Here is a 19704-nt window from a genome sequence, read left to right on the forward strand (position 1 = left end):
AAGTGTTCATCTAAATACTTCCTATATGTTGTGAGGGTTCCTGCCTCTACCACCCTTTCAGGCAATGAGTTCCAGATACCCCCACCCTCTATGTGAAAATATTTTTCCTCAAATCCCCTTTAACCCTGCCCCTTACCTTAAATCTATGCCTTCTGGTTATCGACCCCTCCACTAAGGGGAAAAGTTTCTTCCTATCTACCCTAACTATGTCCCTCATAATTTTATACACCTCAATCAGGTCCCCCCTCAGCCATCTCTGATCTAAGGAAACCAACCCCAGCCTATCCAGTCTCTCTTCATAGCTGAAATGCTCCAGCCCAGGCAACATCCTGATGAATCTCCTCTGCACCGTCTCTAGTGCAATCATGTGCTTCCTATAGTGTGGTGACCAGAACTGCACACAGTACTCCAGATGTGGCCTAACTAACGCTTTATACAGCTCTAACATAACCTCCCTGCTCTTATATTCAATGCCTCGACTAATAAAGGCAAGTATCCCATATGCCTTCTTAACCACCTTAGCTACCTGTCCTGCTGCCTTCAAGGTGCTTTAGACATGCACAGCAAGGTCCCTCTGATCCTCTGTACTTCCTAGGGTCCTACCATTCATCATGTTGGTTGCCTTGTTAGTCCTCTCAAAATGCATTACCACATATTTTTCAGGATTAAATTCCATTTGCCACTGTTCTGCCTACCCGACCAGGCTGTCTATGTTATCCTGTAGTCTAAGGCTTTCCTCCTCGCTATTTACCACACCATCAATTTTCGTGTCATCTGCAAACTTATTGATCATACCTCCTACATTCATGTCTAGATCATTAATGTACACTACAAACAGCAAGGGACCCAGCACTGAACCTTGTGGTACACTACTGGACACAGCCTTCCAGTCACAAGAACAACCTTCAACTATCACCCTGTGCCTCCTGCCACTAAGTCAATTTTGGATCCAATTTTCCAAATTGCCCTGGATCCCAATGGGCTCTTACCTTCTTGAACAGTCTCCCATGTGAGACCTTGTCAAAAGCCTTATTGAAGTCCATGTAGACTACATCAACTACACTACCCTCATCTACACACCTAGTCACCTCCTTGAAAAATTCAATCAAATTTGTTAAAGGTGATCTCCCCCTGACAAAGCCATGCTGACTATCCTTGGTTAATCCTTGCCTCTTCAAGTGGAGATTAATTCTGTCCCTCAGAATTTTTTCCAAAAGTTTCACTTCCACTGATGTTAGACTCAATGGTCTATAATTCCCTGGTTTATCCCTACTACCCTTCTGGAATAATGGTACCGTATTAGTTGTCTCCAGTCCTCTGGCACCTCTCCTGTGGCCAGAGAGGATTTGAAAATTAATGTCAGGGCCCCTGCAATCACCTCCCTTGCCTCCCACAGCAGCCTGGGATACATCTCATCTGGGCCTGGGATTTATCCACTTTTAAGTCCAGTAAAACCACTAATACCTCCTCCCTCTCAATGCTAATTTTTTCAAGTATATCACAGTCCCCCTCCCTGATTTCTAAATCTACCACATCCTTCTCTATAGTGGATACAGATGAAAAGTACTCGTTTAAAACCTCACCTAAATCTTTCAGTTCTTTATACAGATTGCCACTTTGGTCCTTAATGGGCCATACTCTTTCCCTGGTTATCCTCTTGCCCCTAGTATACCTATAAAACGCCTTTGGGTTTTCCTTTATTTACCCACCAGCATTTTTTCGTCCCTCTTTGCTCTCCTAATTTATTTTCTAAGTAACTCCCTGCACTTTCTGTACTCTTCTAGGGCTTCCGCTGTTTTGAGCCCCTGGTATCTACCATTTTTTTATTTATTCACGGGATATGTGCTTCACTGGCTGGGCCAGCATTTATTGCCCATCCCTCGTTGCCCTTGAGGCCGGGGGAATTACTCTTGCAGAGAGCTGGCACAGACATGACGGGTTGAACAGCCTCCTTCTGTGCTGTAACCATTCAAAGATACGTTATAGATTTTAAGCATACAATTATGGAAGGTGCTGAGAAGAGATTAGGTCTTTACTTGTATGGGTGGCTTGGAGAGGAAGTTAAAGTCAGCTCAAGCCAATTTTGCCATATTTTCCACCAACTTCAGGGACCACTGATGAAGGTTTAAAAAAATGGCACCTTCCAACCCTCTTGACAAAGGATGTTGTGTGAAGCAGAGATGTAGATAAGGGGCAAATGAAAAAAATATTTATAATGAATTAAATTCTACAAGTATCAAAATGTATTCTTTTAATGTCATTATTGAGGAGCTCAGATCCTTCTTCCTGTATTCTTCATTATCTTTGCTCTCTTCTCCTCTTCATATTTCTCCTCCCTGCCAGGCTTATCTCTAACAAGAGGATGGCAGATTAATTGAAATGTATCTAAGCGACCGTCTTATCCAGCAATCTTACCCATGGAAGATAACCTCTTCCTATGGGCAAGTGCCAGGTCTCCAAGTTATCACCAATGAGATCAGAAAAATAACATACCCACATTTTGCTGTCTTGTGAATCACCACTACCTTAGCCTAGATTATTTATTTTTAAGGCCAACTTAATGTTTGGCAGTTTTAGGGAGTTTTGTTCTCAATCAAGTGAGTCGTTCTACTTACTTGGCTCTGGAAAACCCAGCCAACCAATGCCCTTACAGATAAGGTGGCCCTTGCTGGGCAAGCAACATACACTGTATGTTAACCTGTGCACTTTTGCTGGTTAAATTCCAGTGCAAAATTTGCTGTGTCAACATGTGTCCAACCTTTCCAGACTGAGGTAAGTGTGGGGAGTGGAAGGGGGCTGGGGGTGGGTGTCCATGTGGAAAGAGATTATTCGCTCCATGACAGAGAAATAGAAATAGTGCATGTATAGATTTCAAAGATAGCAGCTTAACTTGCAGACCCTCAATACAAGGGGTGGAATCATCCATGCCCACTGGAATTGTGCATGTTTGGCGGCATGAGCAGGCAATATGCCAAGAAGGCCAAAAATCAATTTCACGATGTTTGCGATCATCCGCTCAACCCGTCGATGGCGGACCTCAGTCCCCGCCATCGGACGTCGGGAACCTTATTGTAATACATCAGCATATCATTATAAGGATAGCCCACTGGACCCACCTTCCCTGCTGGATTGGCTGCCCACATTGGCGGGAAAACATGCCAATGCAGAACACGTCTTGATGAGTGTGACATGCAGAAGTCGGGCCTTACCTCCAGGGTCTTGCTCATATTGCGGACATCTGAGGAGCAGAAGATGTTGGAGCCCTACAGCAATGGCACACTGGAGGAATGTCCATGGCATGCTGGGTGGATTCTCATGGACATGGCTGTGCTGCAAAACAGCTCAGGGAAGTTGGAAAGTCACCGTTGATGTTCACAATGGATGATGGTCAAGGGAGTGGGAGAGGAAGGTCTCAGATCAACTGGGAGAGGAAGAGGTGTTGGTGGAGTGAGGTTGGGAGGGAGGAATGAAGGTGTCAGGTGCTGAAGTTGAGAGGGGGGAATGAAGGTGTTGGGGTGGGAGGTTGTGGGGGGAGGGAGTACGAGGGAAGGAGTGGGCAACAGGGGAGTGGTTAACAGGGGAGAAGATGGCAACAGGGGAGGTAGGTGTAAGGGGGGTGGAAAGAGTAAGGGAAGGAGTTTGGAAGGGTTAAGGAGTGCGGAGAAAGGAGGGAGTAAGGGTGGAGGAAGGAGTATGGAGAGGGGAGTCCAGTTGAAGGAAGGAGTGCAGAGAGAGGAGGGAGTAAGGGTGGAGGAAGAAGTAAGGGTGGAGGAAGAGTCAGGAAAGGGAAAGGAGTAAAGCTTGGAGGAAGAAGTGAGGCTGGAGGAAGAGGTAAGGCTAGAGGAAGGACTCGGGGGGAGGGGGAGGATTAAGGGTAGCGGAAGGAGTAAAGGTATCTGAAGGAGTCAGGAAGGGGGAAGGACACGTGGGAGTCTGGGGTATGGGGAGTCGCGAGGACTAAGTGGGGGAAAAGGGGTTCCATGGGGGAAGGGCTTCTGGGGTGGGGGGAAGGGGTCCAGAAGAGGCAAGGAGTTCAGAGGCAGGGAGGAGGGGTTCAGAGGGGGAGATGTCCAGGTGAATGTGCAAGGGAAGGGTATGGTGGGTCCATGGCTGCCTCCTGGGGAGCGAACTGAGGGTGGGTGTGGTATGAGGGAATGGTGCGAATGATCAAGGGCAGAGTGAGGCGGTAGGATGGGAGGGTGAGAGTTTGAAGGTAGTAGTAGTAGCAGGGAAGGCACGGGTGGTTTGTGGGGACTCAAAGGCATGGACCCTGGGGGTGGGAAGGAGGAAGTTGGGGTAGGTGAATGTGGCTGGGGATGGGATTTTCGGGAAGGAAGGGAATGTGCACCTTCACCTGGACATCCTTGAAGGAAAAGGGTTATAGCTGATAGGTCAAGGAGAGGAGGTGGAAGGTGATGCCAGGGGGGTCGACAGTGATGGGGGAAAGGAAATGGGTGACTGGGGGAGGGTAAAGGATGGGGGAGTGAAAGTAAAACTGAATTAGCATCATGCTGCCCAAATCGAAAGTGAAACGAGAGTCATGGTGGGTGAGATCAGGTGCTGCATGGGAGTGTGGGCGGAGATGCAGGTCAACTCAGATGGACAACTGAAAGTGAACCCCAGCAGGCAGCATTGAAAATGCTTAGGACAGTGAGGTGAGTGTGAAACGGGAAGGATCTGTGTGAGTGGGAGAGTGCTTGCACAAGGCTCTGAAAGGCCCTGCCACACACACACTTCTCCCTCCAGAATTACTCCTGGGCCAGCTGCTCCCTCTGCGGTGACAGAGGAAGATGTTGAGGAACTCACAGGCAAAGGTGACTCGGAAGGAGAGAACAGCCTCTGAGATTCCTGAGTGGATATCCCAGGGGTGTCCCGCTACTGCTCCTCCTCCCTTCGGGTGCCCAAGGGCCCTGGCCTGACTCGTTGAGGGGAAGGAGCACCTGGAGGGATGTCGAGGTGCCTCGTTTCCCTCTTGCGTTGCCACTGCGGGAACTCACCATCGCTCCTGTGATGGAGTGCAGGTCTGCGCACATCTCCGCATTCTGCTGGACGAGGGTCTCCATCCTACCCATGAGACCTCCATATGCGCAAATGTGGGGCACCACTTCATCAGAAAGCCTTCTGTTGACTTTCCACACTGAGTTGGAAGGCCTAATCCAGAGGCTCATCATCTGATTCAGACCTCACAGATGCCTCTTCCCAGGAGTCCTCAGAGTGCTGGGGAGCTCGGCTGAACCTGCCTCCTCGTGTAGCAGACACATGTCCATGCAGTGACCAGCAGATTGTGAACCCGAGCCTGCTATAGATCTAGGTCCCACCGTTGGTGGAGGGTGTGGGTAAGGGCTGTGACAGATCTTCCAGGCTGCTTATTTCCAGCTCTTCAATGGAGGAGGTGTCCTCTTGGCTGGAGGTGAGGACATGGATGGAGCTGAGGGACTGGCTGGATGAGGGTGTCGGTCGCTTGGCAGAGCTCCCTGTGAACCAAAGTAGAGATAAGCAGTGCATGGCAGCAGAGTCAAAAGCAGGAGGGAGAGCACTCACAGTTGCATTGAGAGAGGGCTGATGCAGTGCAGATCCTCAGGTGAATGTTCACCGTCACCGCAGGCAGGGTCCATGTCCTCATCAGTCAGTGTGATGGCACGCTCCTCAAAGTGAGTGAGGGGCCTAATGTGGGCCACTCGAACCCCGGTCTGGGACCTCTCCCTGCTGATGTGAGCAGGCTTCTCCTGCATGAAAACAGAGGAGAGAGTGAGAAGGACACATGACACTGCATAGAGTGTTTGTGTGGTGAGCGGGACCATGGACAGGATGAGGACACAAGCTCCAGAGGATATGAGTCTGAGGAAGATGTGAAGGTGTGTGTGAGAATTAGTGGTGTTGTTCCTTGAAGTGTGCAATTCCTGTGGATGTGTGATGTGTTTGTGAGTGTGTGAGTTGAGAGTGATGAGAAAAGTGACTTACCCTGGCGGAATGGATGACACCATTCATCCTGTAGTGGACCTGGGTGGCCGTCCTCTTTTGCAGGGCATTGGCGCTGACCACCACTGCCATTGCCTCCCATGCTGGATTGGAGATACCGCTGCCCCTCCTGCGGCCAGAGCAGGGGTAGAGGACATCACAACAGGCCTCCGCGGCATCCAAAAGGCACTCCAAGGATGCATCACTAACCTGGCGCTGCAGTCTTTTTGCCTTTCAGGGCCATGTCTTCCGGGCAGCAGTTGTGGGCTGGAAGAACTGCGAGGTGTATGCGCGACTGCATTTTAAATAAGCTGCTCGTCATGATGAAGCAGTGAGGTGATGGCGTGGCGGGTGAATGAGACCCTTACCGCCATGGAAAGGGCATGTTTCCCTGGAATGCATAATTAATGTGGCAAGTTTGGGATAATATAGTGTGAAAAGCTGGCATTGCGCTTTTGCAAATATGGGACCATTCCGCACAATGGGTTCATTTCTGCACAGGCAATGGCAGGAGTTTCTGGAAGTAATTTGGGAGACACAGCAAAAACTCATCCCTAGGAAGAAGAAGCATACTAAAGGGAGGACAAGGCAACCATGGCTGAAAAGGGAAGTCAGGGACAGCATAAAAGCTAAAGAGAAAGCGTACAATGCAGCGAAGAGCAGTGGGAAACCAGGGGATTGGGAAGCCTACAAAGACCAACAGAGGACAACTAAAAAAGAAATATGGAGGGAGAAGATTAAATATGAGGGTAAACTAGCCAGTAAATTAAAAGAAGATTGCAAGAGTTTTTTTAGATTTCGAGAGAGGCAAAAGTGGACATAGGGTTGCTGGAAAATGATGCTGGATAAGTAGTAGTGGGGAACAAAGAAATGGCGGAGGAATTGAATAGGTACTTTGCGTCAGTCTTCATGGTGGAAGACACGAGTGACATCCCCAAAGTTCAAGAGAGTCGGGGGGCAGAGGTGAGTATGGTGGCCATTACCAAGGAGAAGGTGCTACGAAAACTGAAAGGTCTGAAGGTGGATAAATCACCTGGACACCCCAGAGTTCTGAAGGAGATAGATGAAGAGATAGTGGAGGCGTTAGTGGTGATCTTTCAGGAATCACTTGAGTCAGGGAGGGTCCCAGAGGACTGGAAAATCGCTAATGTAACCCCCCTGTTTAAGAAGGGAGTGAGGCAAAAGACGGGAAATTACAGGCTGATTAGCCTGACCTCGGTCGTTGGTAAGATTTTAGAGTCCATTATTAAGGATGAGATTTCAGAATACTTGGAAGTGCATGGTCAAATCAGGCAAAGTCAGCATGGTTTCATCAAGGGGAGGTCACGCCTGACAAATCTGTTAGAATTCTTTGAGGAGGTAACGAGTAGGTTAGACAAAGGAGAGCCAATGGATGTTATCTACTTGGACTTCCAGAAGGCCTTTGACAAGGTGCCGCACAGGAGGCTGCTCAGTAAGATAAGAGCCCATGGTGTTAGAGGCAAGGTACTAGCATGGATAGAAGATTGGCTGTCTGGCAGGAGGCAGAGAGTGGGGATAAGGGAGTCCTTCTCAGGATGGCGGCCAGTAACTAGTGGAGTTCCGCAGGGGTCAGTGTTGGGACCACAACTTTTCACTTTATACATTAATGATCTAGATGAAGGAACTGAGGGCATCCTGGCTAAGTTTGCAGATGATACAAAGATAGGTGGAGGGACAGGTAGTATTGAGGAGGCGGGGAGGCTGCAGGAGGATTTGGACAGGTTAGGAGAATGGGCAAAGAAGTGGCAGATGGAATACAAAGTAGGGAAGTATGAGGTCATGCACTTTGGTAGGAAGAATAGATGCATGGACTATTTTCTAAATGGGGAGAGAATTCAGAAATCTGGAGTGCAAAGGGACTTGGGAGTCCTAGTCCAGGATTCTCTTAAGGTTCACTTGCAGATTGAGTCGGTAGTTAGGAAGGCAAATGCAATGTTGGCATTTATTTCGAGAGGACTAGAATGTAAAAGCAGGGATGTGCTGCTGAGGCTTTATAAGGCTCTGGTCAGACCACATTTAGAATATTGTGAGCAATTTTGGGCCCCGTATCTCAGGAAGGATGTGCTGGCCCTGGAGGGGGTCCAGAGGAGGTTCACAAGAATGATCCCAGGAATGAAAGGCTTAACATATGAGGAACGTTTGAGGACTCTGGGTCTATACTCGATGGAGTTTAGAAGGATGAGGGGGGATCTGATCGAAACTTACAGAATACTGAAAGGCCTGGATAGAGTGGACGTGGGGGAGATATTTCCATTAGTAGGAGAGACTAGGACCCGAGGGCACAGCCTCAGAGTAAAGGGAAGACCTTTTAGAACAGAGATGAGGAGAAACTTCTTTAGCCAGAGAGTGGTGAATCTATGGAATTCATTGCCACAGAAGGCTGTGGAGGCCAGGTCATTGAGTGTGTTTAAGACCGAGATAGATAGGTTCTTGATTGGTAAGGGGATCAAAGGTTACGGGGAGAAGGCGGGAGCATGGGGTTGAGAAACTTATCAGCCATGATTGAATGCCGGAGCAGATGCGATGGGCCGATTGGCCTAATTTCGGCTCCTGTCTTATGGTCTTATGGGTCAGACATTCAACTCACCAGAAAATGTGGAAGAAAAGGTAAGAATATCTGAACATAAGAAATGGAGCAGGAGTAGGCCATTCAGTCCCTCGATCCTGCTCCGCCAGTTAATAAGATCATGGCTGATCTGGCTGTGGCCTTAATTTGACCTTCCTGCCTGTCCCCCATAATCTTTGACTCCCTTGTCAATCAAAAACTGTTTAACTCAGCTTTGGATATATTCAATGACCTAGCCTCCACTGCTCGCTGTTGGGGGGAAAGTTGGAAAGACTAACAGTCCTCTGAGAGATAAATTCCTCCTCAGCACCATCTTAAATAGGAGACCCCTTATTTTTAAATTGTGGCCCCTAGCTCTAGCTTTCCCCATGAGGGAAAACGTCCTCTCATCATTGATCTGGTCAAGCCCCCTCAGAATCTTATATGTTTCAGTAAGATCACCTCTCATTCTTCAAAACTCCAATGAGTAAAGGTCCAACCTGCCAATTTTTCCTCATAAGACAATCCCTTCTTCCCAGGAATCAGTCTTGTGAATCTTCTCTGAAATAAATCCAATGCATGTATGTCCCTCCTTAAGTAAAGTGACCAAAACTGGACACAGTACTCTAGCTCATCAATGTCCTATATAGCTGTAGCAAGACTTACCTACTTATATGCTCTGTCCCCCTTGGATTGAAGATTAACCCTCCATTTGCCTTCTTAATTACTTGCTGTACCTGCATGCTGACCTTCTGTGAGAATTTCAGAAATTCTGACCTTCAACAAGCTTTTGATTGTTTATAATCATGGTCATGGAAATGATTCAGATATCTCAGTTCACCACTTGACCAGGTAAACCTGGCCAGTACTGCTGGCAGCTTTGTGTCATGAAGAGGATACGTGCAACTGATCACGGCAATCAGAAAAATGCTTCTGAGCAATTACTACTGGTGTACAATACAGCCCTTCATGACAAGGAGTTAGCGATTAAAATCTCTGTTGACCCTCAATGTAGTTGATGAATACTTTCAAGGACAACATGCCTGTCACTTTTCTGTGGAAAGGGAGCATCACTTTGATAAGCCATAGAACATTTCTTGGATTACAGCATTCATAAGATTGAACATTGTCAAAGTTGGCATACACACAGTACAAACCTATCTCGTGACTGGCAAGGTGCCCAGCTGTCCTCTGAGAAGACTTTGTGCGTACAACAGAGTAAGCCGTCTTGCACCCTTTATATGTAGCAATCTATCCACTTTTCCAGCTATCAGCTAGAACAATGCATCACCCGAATATTTATCTTATCAAAAAATGTAGTAATATATTAAAATTGCATTCAACACACTGTCAGAAAAGCACCAAGTTTGTAATCAAACTTTGGAAACTATCTGGCTTAAGGTGAATTGCGCTGCATTGATATTTGGCACCACAAACGCCAGACTACAAATTGATGACAGATAACCTTTCAGTTACTTTTATTGAGTTATAAACGTTGAATGATATGAGAGATCTAAACATAGGCACATTCCCAAACATGTCCAGATTGATTTGTGGAAACTGTACTGTAAGGTCAATTAGACAACCTTCGTTGCTTAGCAGACTTTATTACCTTTAGTGTTGCATGATTCTCCTCCACTGACATGGAAACAATGAAATAGACATTTTTTGGCAGTTCTCTTGGAAACCAGGAAAGGTTCCAAGCATTGTAGTCATCAGAAAATTCCTCCAAGCCATCCAAAGTGATCAAGAGAGGCTCGTCTTCAGTGGCAAACTCCAGCAGCGATGTAAACTCATTTAACAACCCTGAGAAATCCTACAATCGAAGAGCAGGATTATTATTTTTCTCTGTGGAACTGAAGGTGTTTGGTAGATCTATAGACAGTTTGATATCATTGTTTATTAGATCCATGGCTATATTCTATGAACTGGCGTCTGCCTGGTGAAAACGGATTGAATGAAGTGTTAAAACTCATTACCGCCATCATGATGGCCATTTACTATTTTTTTGGGGTCCTCTGAGTAGTCCAAGCTGCTGCCTGAAGAGAGTGGCCAGCTCAATAAAATTTTCTCATCCAGGTCCCATGTTATCAATATGACCCCAGAGCTATTTTGGGACTGATTTGGCCAGACTGTGCAGCAGCATCCAATAGCAGTCCAGGTCGAAAGGTCCCAAAAGGTGAATACTTCTTCATTATTGTGAGGCCTGAGGAACATTTGTGTTGCTCCCCTCATTACCATCCCCCACCCCCCACCGGACAACTCCCCACCCTGCTTCACACCCCATCCCCAAAATCCTAATGTGGGACACTTCTGTCCTGGATCCTCCCTTCTCTTAATTGGGCCCCCCTTGCAGAACTGACCCTTGTCTAACTCAGAGGCCAGCCGAGACACCACTCAAGTGACAGCCACATGCTGACTCGTTCCTCAGGGCAATGCCTTGACCAATCAGGATCAAGCTGCCTGGTTTAAATTTCAAACAATGCTTGGCAGTTAACTGTCAGTCACTGGTGCATTCTCCATGGCAATGCCACTTGCCAACCAAGCAGCACTCTCTTCACAATATAAATTATTGTTTTCCCCTTATACTGGTATTCTTGTGACGTGGCCTGGTAAGTGCAAGACGAAAAGCTTTGACATGTCCCTTTTTTCAGCAATAAATTGAAAAGAAAATGTCAGCTGCAATCTTCATGTTTTTAGTAACTGGATTATAAAACATCTACGCACAATATTGTTACAACATTCAACTGTAAGGTTAGATGTTAGAGGGCTATTCTTTAGCAGGAGGTCATTTTCTGTAGCATATAGAGGTCGTTTTCATCTTCATGTCCTGGCCGGTAATGTGGCAGGGCAGGTTAACAACCTGGTGTAGTACCAGCTCAATTTCCACCCCACTGGAATCAATAGGATGAAAACTGAGCCATTTCTAAAATAATCAGGCGATCTGCTCCTCTACATTATTGACCAGGCATTGAAGGTGAAAATTATACCCACATTAATGAAAGGTATTCTATATCTAATTATAATACCTCTGAGAAAAGCATTGCTTTATTGTATATCTCAGCAAGTTGGAAGCACAGGCTCTGAAGAAGCAAGCGAATATTTCGGGTTTCTCCAGTAATGCCAATGAAACGGATAATTTTCCGCAGGTCTCTGGGGAAAGAAGAAAACTTGTAAGTTTTAAAGCTGCTGCACATTGCAGCATAACAGGAAAGAAAGAGGTGTTCTAGGCTGCCAGATTTCAATGTGCTTTCTTTGTACCAAATAGAGATGTTCGCTGATGATTGCACAATGTTCAGCACCATTTGCAACTCCTCAGATATTGAAGCAGTCCATGTCCAAATGCAGCAAGACCTGGGCAACATTCAGGCTTGGGCTCATAAGTGGCAAGTAACAACCACATAAGTGTCAGATAATGACCATCTCAAACAAGAGAGAATCGAACCATCGCCCCTTGATGTTCAATGGCATTACCATTGCTGAATCCCTCACTATCAACATCCTGGAAGTTACCATTGACCAGAAACTGAACTGGACCAGCCATCTAAATACTGTGGCTACAAGAGCAGATCAGAGGCTAGGAATTCTGTGGAGAATAACAAACCTCCTGACTCCCCAAAGCCTGCCCAGCATCTCCAAGGCACAAGCCAGGGGTGTGATGGAATACTCTCCACTTGCCTGGATGAGTGCAGCTCCAACAACACTCAAGAAGCTCGACACCATCCATTGGTATTTTGACCCACTGTCGCTGGGTCAAAATCCTGGATCTCCCTTCCTAACAGCACTATGGGTATACCTATACCACATGGACTGCAGAGGTTCAAGAAGGCAGCTCACCACCACCTTCTCAAGGGCAACTGGGGATGGGCAATAAATGCTGGCCCAGCCAGCAAAGCCCACATCCCATGAATGAATAAAGAAAAAAGGACAAAGCAGTCCACTTGGTTCCACAAACATTCACTCCCTCCACCATTGACGTACTGTGGCAGCAGTGTGTACCACCTACAAGATGCACTGCAGGAACTCACCAAGGCTCCTTCAACAGCACCTTTCAAACCCACGATCTCTACCACCTAGAAGGGCAAGGGCAGCAGGTGCATAGAAACAACACCACTTGTACGTTCCCCTCCAAACCACACACGATCCTGACAGGGAACTATATTTCCATTGCTTTACTGTTGCTGGGCCAAAATTTGGAACTCCTTCCCTAACAGCATGGGCGTACCTACAGCACATGGACTGCAGCGGCTCAAGAGGTGTAAAAATGCTGGTCTAGCCAGCAACACCCACATCCCATGAAAGAATTTTTGAAAAAAGTATTCTCACCATAATATTTCACTGCAAGCATTGTATTAACCGGTACAGGGGTTTACTCTTAAGCAACTTCTAAGAATATGCTGTGAAACAGGGTTCGTTTATGCTTTGGAATAAATAAAACTGTATGATAAGGAGACTGCTACTGTCAGTTTGGTGCTCTTTTAACTCCAATTAGAATATTTCACTATTGCCAGCTACCTAAAATAGTGAACAGAGAAAGACAAGCTCATTTCCACTATACCAAGTAGACTTGAACATACACACATACATCTGAATATACATCAATGTGAATTAGGAGAGGGAGTGGGCCATTCAATCCCTCAAGTCTGCTCATGGCTAATCTGATTGTGGCCTCAACTCGGTTTTCCTACCTACTCCCGTCACTCTTTGACTCTCTTATTGGTCAAGTGTCTAGCTAGCTCTGCCTTAAATATACTCAATGATCCTGCCTCCGCCGCTCTCCAGGGAAGAGTGTTCCACAGGCTCATGATCCTTTGAGAAAAAAAAATTCTCCTCACCTCTGTCTTAAATGGGAGACCCCTTATTTTTAAACTTTGTTCCCCAATTCTAGCCTCTCCCACAAGGGGAAACATCCTTTTAACATCCACCCTGTCAAGTCTCCTCAGCATCTTATATATTTCAATAAGATCACCTCTAATTCTTCTAAACTCCAAAGGATACAGGCCCAACCTGTCCAATCTTTCCTCATAAGCTAGCACCCCCATCCCAAGAATCAGTCAAGTGAACCTTCTCTGGAATGCTTCTAATATGATTATGGCCTTTCTTAAATAAGAAGACCAAACCTGTACAGAGTACTCTAGATTTGGTCTTACCAATACCCTGTACAACTATAGCAAAACATTCCTACTTTTATACTCCATTCCCCTTGCAATGAACGTTAACATTCCATTTGCCTTCTTAATCATTTGCTGTACCTGCATAATAACTTTTTGTGATTCATGTAGCAGGACACCCAGATTCCTCTGTACTGCAGAGTTCTGCAATCTCTCTCCATTTAAATATATGCTGCTTTTCTATTCTTCCTGCCAAAGTGGACAAGTTCACATTTTCTCACATTATATGCCATCTGCCAAATTTTTGCCCACTCACTTAAACTATCTATATCCCTTTGTAGACTCCTTTTAGCCTCTTCACAACTTACTGTCCTACCTATCTTTGTGTCATAATAGCCTTTATTTAAGTTTAATACACAAGACTTAGGCCACTCTTCTCTCCCCCAAACTGTATGTGAAATTCAATCATGTTACGATCACTGCTACTTAGGGACACCTTAACTATGAGGTCATTAATTAATCCTGTCTCATTGCACATTGCCAGATCTAGAATAGCCTGCTCTCTGGTTGTTTATATCCCCACTGTGCTCTCACTGACTCTGGGAAGTCCCGCTCTCTGTAGCCACTGTTTATAGCCCCGTTGCTCTCACTGACACTCTGAGTAACAAACTAGCCTGGGATTGAACTTCACCAAATGGAAAGCCAGTGTTGTAAATGCTAAGCTACCAGTAGGCTAGCTGCTAGCAGTATTTGCATGTACCAATAAATTATAATCTTAACCTTAATTCGGATCAATCAATTACTGTGGCATGTAGACTCAGCCCACAAAAATCATTTAAAAACAATTTAGATTGTGTACTGAGATAGGCATCTATGCAGTTTAAAAGGCCTCGACTCTTTAATGGAAGTAATGCTGATGAGACTGTCAAATCTCCCAAAAATACCTGAACAAGTTTAGACCCTCTGCAATAAGTTTGATTATTTCTATCTGGAAGGTGAGCATCCCTTCTTTGAATTCCTTGCTTCCTTTCTCTTGGGCCTTCAAGTCAATCAAGTCATAGATGTTAACTAATGTATTAAGTTTCCTTTCCAATTATTTTAGTCGTGATGTTAATTCACTTAAGCAGGTTTCAGATGTTGACATTTGTAAGTGTAAATTCAGGCCTTGACTTTCATTAGTCACCTCAATCGCTTCCAAAGTGATTTTTTAATTATTAGAAATAAGCAAGCTAAAATCTACTTGCTGTATTTATATGAACTTGTGTCCTAACCAGCTTAACCATGTCTTTTTGTTTTGTTTGTTCAGTATTATGGCTCAATTTACACAGGACATAAATCATTGTTGACCTACCAATAGACATTCATTAGTTCAAAGCTATCTTAAGCACTTCACACAAACATGTTTTCACTTAAACATAGTTTGTAACCATAGACATGAAAATCCTTGAAGCTGATTACTTTCAAAGCAAAGCATTGAATAAATCATTTACAATGTTTTATATCAATTCCCCTTTGCCTGTTTTATCTGAATCTGGGTTTGAAGTAAAGTAGGCTTGATATTCTACTTGGCAGGGATGCATTGAACAATTTTGAATTGTTTTAGCAGTTGGTATTCCAACTAGGGAACTGAAACTATCTTAGAATATCATAATATCCCAACTGCTCACTGAAAGGCAGTCCTGAAACTAAAGATTGTCATCATTAGGTTGGCAAAGCACTAAACTACCTGATTGCCCTAATGGACTGTTGCCCAATGTTGATTGAAGGGGCATGGGGCAAAGGCAAGGACATGGAGTGAGGCTGCAGATCAGCCATGGTATCAATGAGTGGCAGAACAGGCTCAAGGGTTTTTTTTTATTCATTCACAGGATGTGGGCTTCGCTTGCAGGGCCAGCATTTATTGCGCATCCCTAGTTGCCCTTGAGAAGGTGGTGGTGAGCTGCCTTCTTGAACCATTGCAGTCCATATGCTGTAGGTCTGCCCACAGTGCTATTAGGGAGGGAGTTCCAGGATTTTTACCCAGCAACAGTGAAGGAACGGCGATATATTTCCAAGTCAGGATGGTGAGTGACTTGGAGGGGAACTTGCAGGTTCCCATCTATCTGCTGCCCTTGTCCTTCTAGGTGATAGTGGTCGTGGGTTTGGAAGGTACCTAAAGGCTCAAGGGTCTAAATGGCCTACTCTTGTTCCCTTATTCGTGTGATTTTTTTCTATTGCAAATGAGCTAATATGACAAATTAAAGATCAGACGCTTACCCTGAGACCCAATTGGAAGCTAGCAGGGATGCCTTGGCCATGATAGCACTCTTGCCACATCCCACCTCTCCGAGAAGGACAATCGGTTTTTGCTTCGAATGCTGTAGACATTCCTTCAAGTTGAGCAAAAAAACTTCTCTTCCAATGAAAAATGCAGCTCTTTTGATTAATGATAAGAAATTTCCAATTACAACAGCAGTGATCCCAAAAGATTTTATGCAGAAAGCCCTTATACTCCCCAGAATCTTCAATGAAACTTTTTGACTGTTGCACATTCATTCATCAATCAACAAATTTGTACTGAGTTTGTAATGTTTTTCATTTAAATAGCAGTGCAAAATGTGCAGTGTTGAAATAATTAATAAAGTTAATTACAACCACATTTCTTTTATTATTCATTCTTGGGATGTAGGTGTTGCTGACTAGACCAGCATTTATTGCCCATCACTAACTGCCCTTAAGAAGGTGGTGGTGAGCTGCCTTCTTAAAATGCTGCAGTGCATGTGTTGTAGAAACACCCACAGTGCTGTTAGGGAGGGAGTTGCAGGATTTTGACCCAGTAACAGTGAGGAATGACAAGATAGTTCCAAGGTCAGGATGGTGTGTGACTTTGAGGGGAACTTGAAGGTGGCGGTGTTCCCATGCATCTGCTGCCCTTATCCTTCTAGATGGCAGTGGTTGTGGGTTTGGAAGGTGCTGACGAAGGAACCTTGGTGAGTTGTTGCGGTGCATCTTGTAGGTAGTACACACTGCTGCCACTGTGCGTTAGTGATGGAGGGAGTGAAAGAGTGTAGGGTTTTCAAAGTGTGGGGTTTCTTTATCAGTAAAGAGCAACATGTACAAGTATTTTAAAACTTATTAGCTACATAATATGGTATAATCTATAAATTTGCAATTATTGTTCAACGTGAACAACATCATATACAACTGCATGCTGCACACTGTTGTGAATGTAAACCATACCTAGAATACTGTGAACAGTTTTGGTCCCTTTATCTAAGGAAAGATATACTGGTGTTGGAGGCAGTCCAGAGAAGGTTCACTAGGTTGATCCCGGGGATGGAGGGATTTTCTTCTGAGGAGAGGTTGAGTAGGTTGGGCCTGTACTCATTGGAGTTTAGAAGAATGAGAGGTGACCTTATTGAAACATATAAGATTCTTAGGGGGTTTGACAGGGTAGATGCTGAGAGGTTGTTTCCCCTTGTGGGAGAGTCTAGGGCCAGAGGGCATAATCTCAGAGTAAGGGGGTGCCTATTTAAAACAGAGATGAGGAGGAATTTCTTCTCTCAGAGGGTAGTCAATCTGTGGAATTCTTTACCGCAGAGGGCTGTAGAGGCTGGGTTGTTAAGTATATTCAAGGCTGAGAAAGACTGATTTTTAATCAGTAAGGGAATCAAGGGTTATGGGGAAAAGGCAGGAAAGTGGAGTTGAGGTTTATCAGATTAGCCATGATCTCATTGAATGGCGGAGCAGACTTGATGGGCCAAATAGCCTACTTCTGCTCCTACATCTTATTATGGTCTTATGGATTGACATTCATTGAAATGTGCACAAAAACACAACACAAACAGAATTTTAAAATTAGCTCCTACAACCACTGACGTCTGAGTCTATAGTCAAAACAACAGATACATGGACATGATTCTGAGACTGCCACCACCTCCCATCTCATGCCTCAAAGAGGTTTGCCTTTATAATTTATGATATCATCTGGACTCCACTGAAGGTTTTAGACTAATAGCTCACAATATCCACTAAGGTGCAACGTGATTAAAGTTGATATAACTACCCTCTGAAAGATGCATTGCAAAATTAGCGCGAACTCGAATAAAACTGGATTAAAAACAGGAAAATCTGGAAAATAGTTGGTCAGTTTGTGGTGCAAGGGACAGTTCCAGGAAATTAGGTATAATGAAGAAAGAACATTCTATCTTTTATTTACTCTGATCAGCTCACTTATAGTTAACTTTCCACTCCGAATGTTTCAATTAAAAATCATTAGCCCAAGTTTTTGTCCTGTGGTATGTTTAAATATTCAAGGGAGTGGGTCAGGCAGAATATAGATACATAGGCCCTGATATTTATGGGAAGGCATGGAGGGGGCAACCAGGAAACCCTGAAATTAGGAGAACGTGGAGCTCCTTCCGAATTTAACAGCAGGACCTCATGTGAATTTTCTTTTACATTTTCTGGCAAGCAACTGGCCAGATTGAGAGGCTGGCTGGCTGACTGGCTGGTGGCTGAGAAGGCCTGTGCTAGAAGGGCATAGCCTGGGAGCAGAGGAAGGAGTTTGGGGCCGGGGGTAATTGCGATGGTGGGGGAGGGGTTTGCATGGGGGGGAAGGATTCAGCCTGGAAAACGGGCAGCATTGGACTGTCAAATGGGAGGCTGATTGCAGCAAGTTAGTTTGGTGGGCCTGCTCATCCTGGCCCTCAAACAGCGCTAGCTGGACCAGGCTACTCTTGCTTTTCGTCAGATGCCTGAATTCCCAAGCCCTGGAAAACATGGCCCACAGCCATTATATCTAAACTCATGTTAAAATCTGCGTCATGCAACCTCATTAACACCATTTAAATTGACTGACCCACCTCTCAAGAGCAGGTTACTCGCTCGCCAACACCCTCCCACCCCTCCGCCCAACCCACCTTGGTCAAACAGAAAGCAGATGTGTTCAAGACTGGTTGTGATTGAGTTTCAGGTTTTAATTATTTAACATCCTCCCTGTCCCTTTCTGGGGTTTAAAATTTCCAATGTTTTTACGCAACAAGTAATTTGTATATTTAGAAATACTGAAGATTTTCTTGGCTGGAAACGTGCAGCCACAATAACAAGTAACTTAACTGGCTACTTACTAATGATCAGACTGCTTATCTGACATCCAGTACTGGATGAGCAGAAATTTCCTCCAATTAAATATTGGGAAGACTGAAGCGATTACTTTTTGTCACTGCTCCAAACACCTATCTCTAACTACCAACTCCATCCAAGTCCCTGCCAGTGGTTTGAGATTAAGCCAGGCTGTTGAAATGAGCTTCTGAGCTCAGATTTGGGCCATCATTAAGGCTGCCTATTTCCACCTCTGTAACATTGCTCGACATCTCTGCTCATCTGCTGCTGGAACCCTCCACCATGTCCTTGCTTCCTCTAGAATTGACTATTCCAATGCACCCCTGGCTGGTCTCCCACATTCTATCCTCCATAAAATTGAGGTCATCCAAAACTATGCTACCTGTGTCCTAACTCATAGCATGTTCCGGTCCCCTATCACCCCTGTGCTTGCTGATGTGCATTGGCTCTCGGTCAAGCCACATCTTGATTTTAAAATTTGCGTCCTTGATTTCAAATCCCTCTATGGCCTTGCCCATCCCTATCTTTGTAATCTCCTCCAACCCTATAACCCTCTGAGATATCTGCACTCCTCTAAGTCTGGCCTCTTACACATCTTGATTCAAATGGCTCCACCACTGGTTGCCACGTCTACAGTTGCCTATTTTCCAAGCTCTGGAATTCCCTCCTTTTAGACACTTCTTAAAACCTACCTCTTTGACTAAGCTTGGTCATCTGATCTAGTGTTTCCTTCTGCAGCTCAGCTCTTACTTTGTTTTATAATGCTCCTGTGAAGAGCCTTGGGATGTTTCAATACGCTAAAAGCATGATATAAATGAAGGTTGTTGTTTTTACTGAGCTGCCTCTTAGGCCACCAAATTCTCCTCTTATCTCCCTTCCCGTGAACACAGTGACCCATGTTACATTATAGTTTCATGGTCATCCAACACTTTAGCTAAGAGACCATTCTTGATATGTGAGCCAGAG

General features: G+C 45.1%; 1 protein-coding gene across 1 annotated transcript in view; it reads right to left on the minus strand.

Moving 5' to 3' along the window:
- Positions 1–19704, minus strand: part of LOC144689893 (uncharacterized) — a 171333-nt gene that overhangs the window by 88225 nt on the left and 63404 nt on the right. Inside the window, exons 13-15 of the mRNA XM_078557388.1 lie at positions 15892–16050; positions 11554–11677; positions 10137–10340 (exon numbers count right to left, since the gene is read on the minus strand). Coding sequence (XP_078413514.1) covers positions 10137–10340; positions 11554–11677; positions 15892–16050 — 487 coding nt within the window. The remainder of the gene's footprint in view (positions 1–10136; positions 10341–11553; positions 11678–15891; positions 16051–19704) is intronic.

This window comes from Cetorhinus maximus, chromosome 2 (genome assembly GCF_964194155.1).
Source record: "Cetorhinus maximus chromosome 2, sCetMax3.hap1.1, whole genome shotgun sequence".
NCBI lineage: Eukaryota > Metazoa > Chordata > Chondrichthyes > Lamniformes > Cetorhinidae > Cetorhinus > Cetorhinus maximus.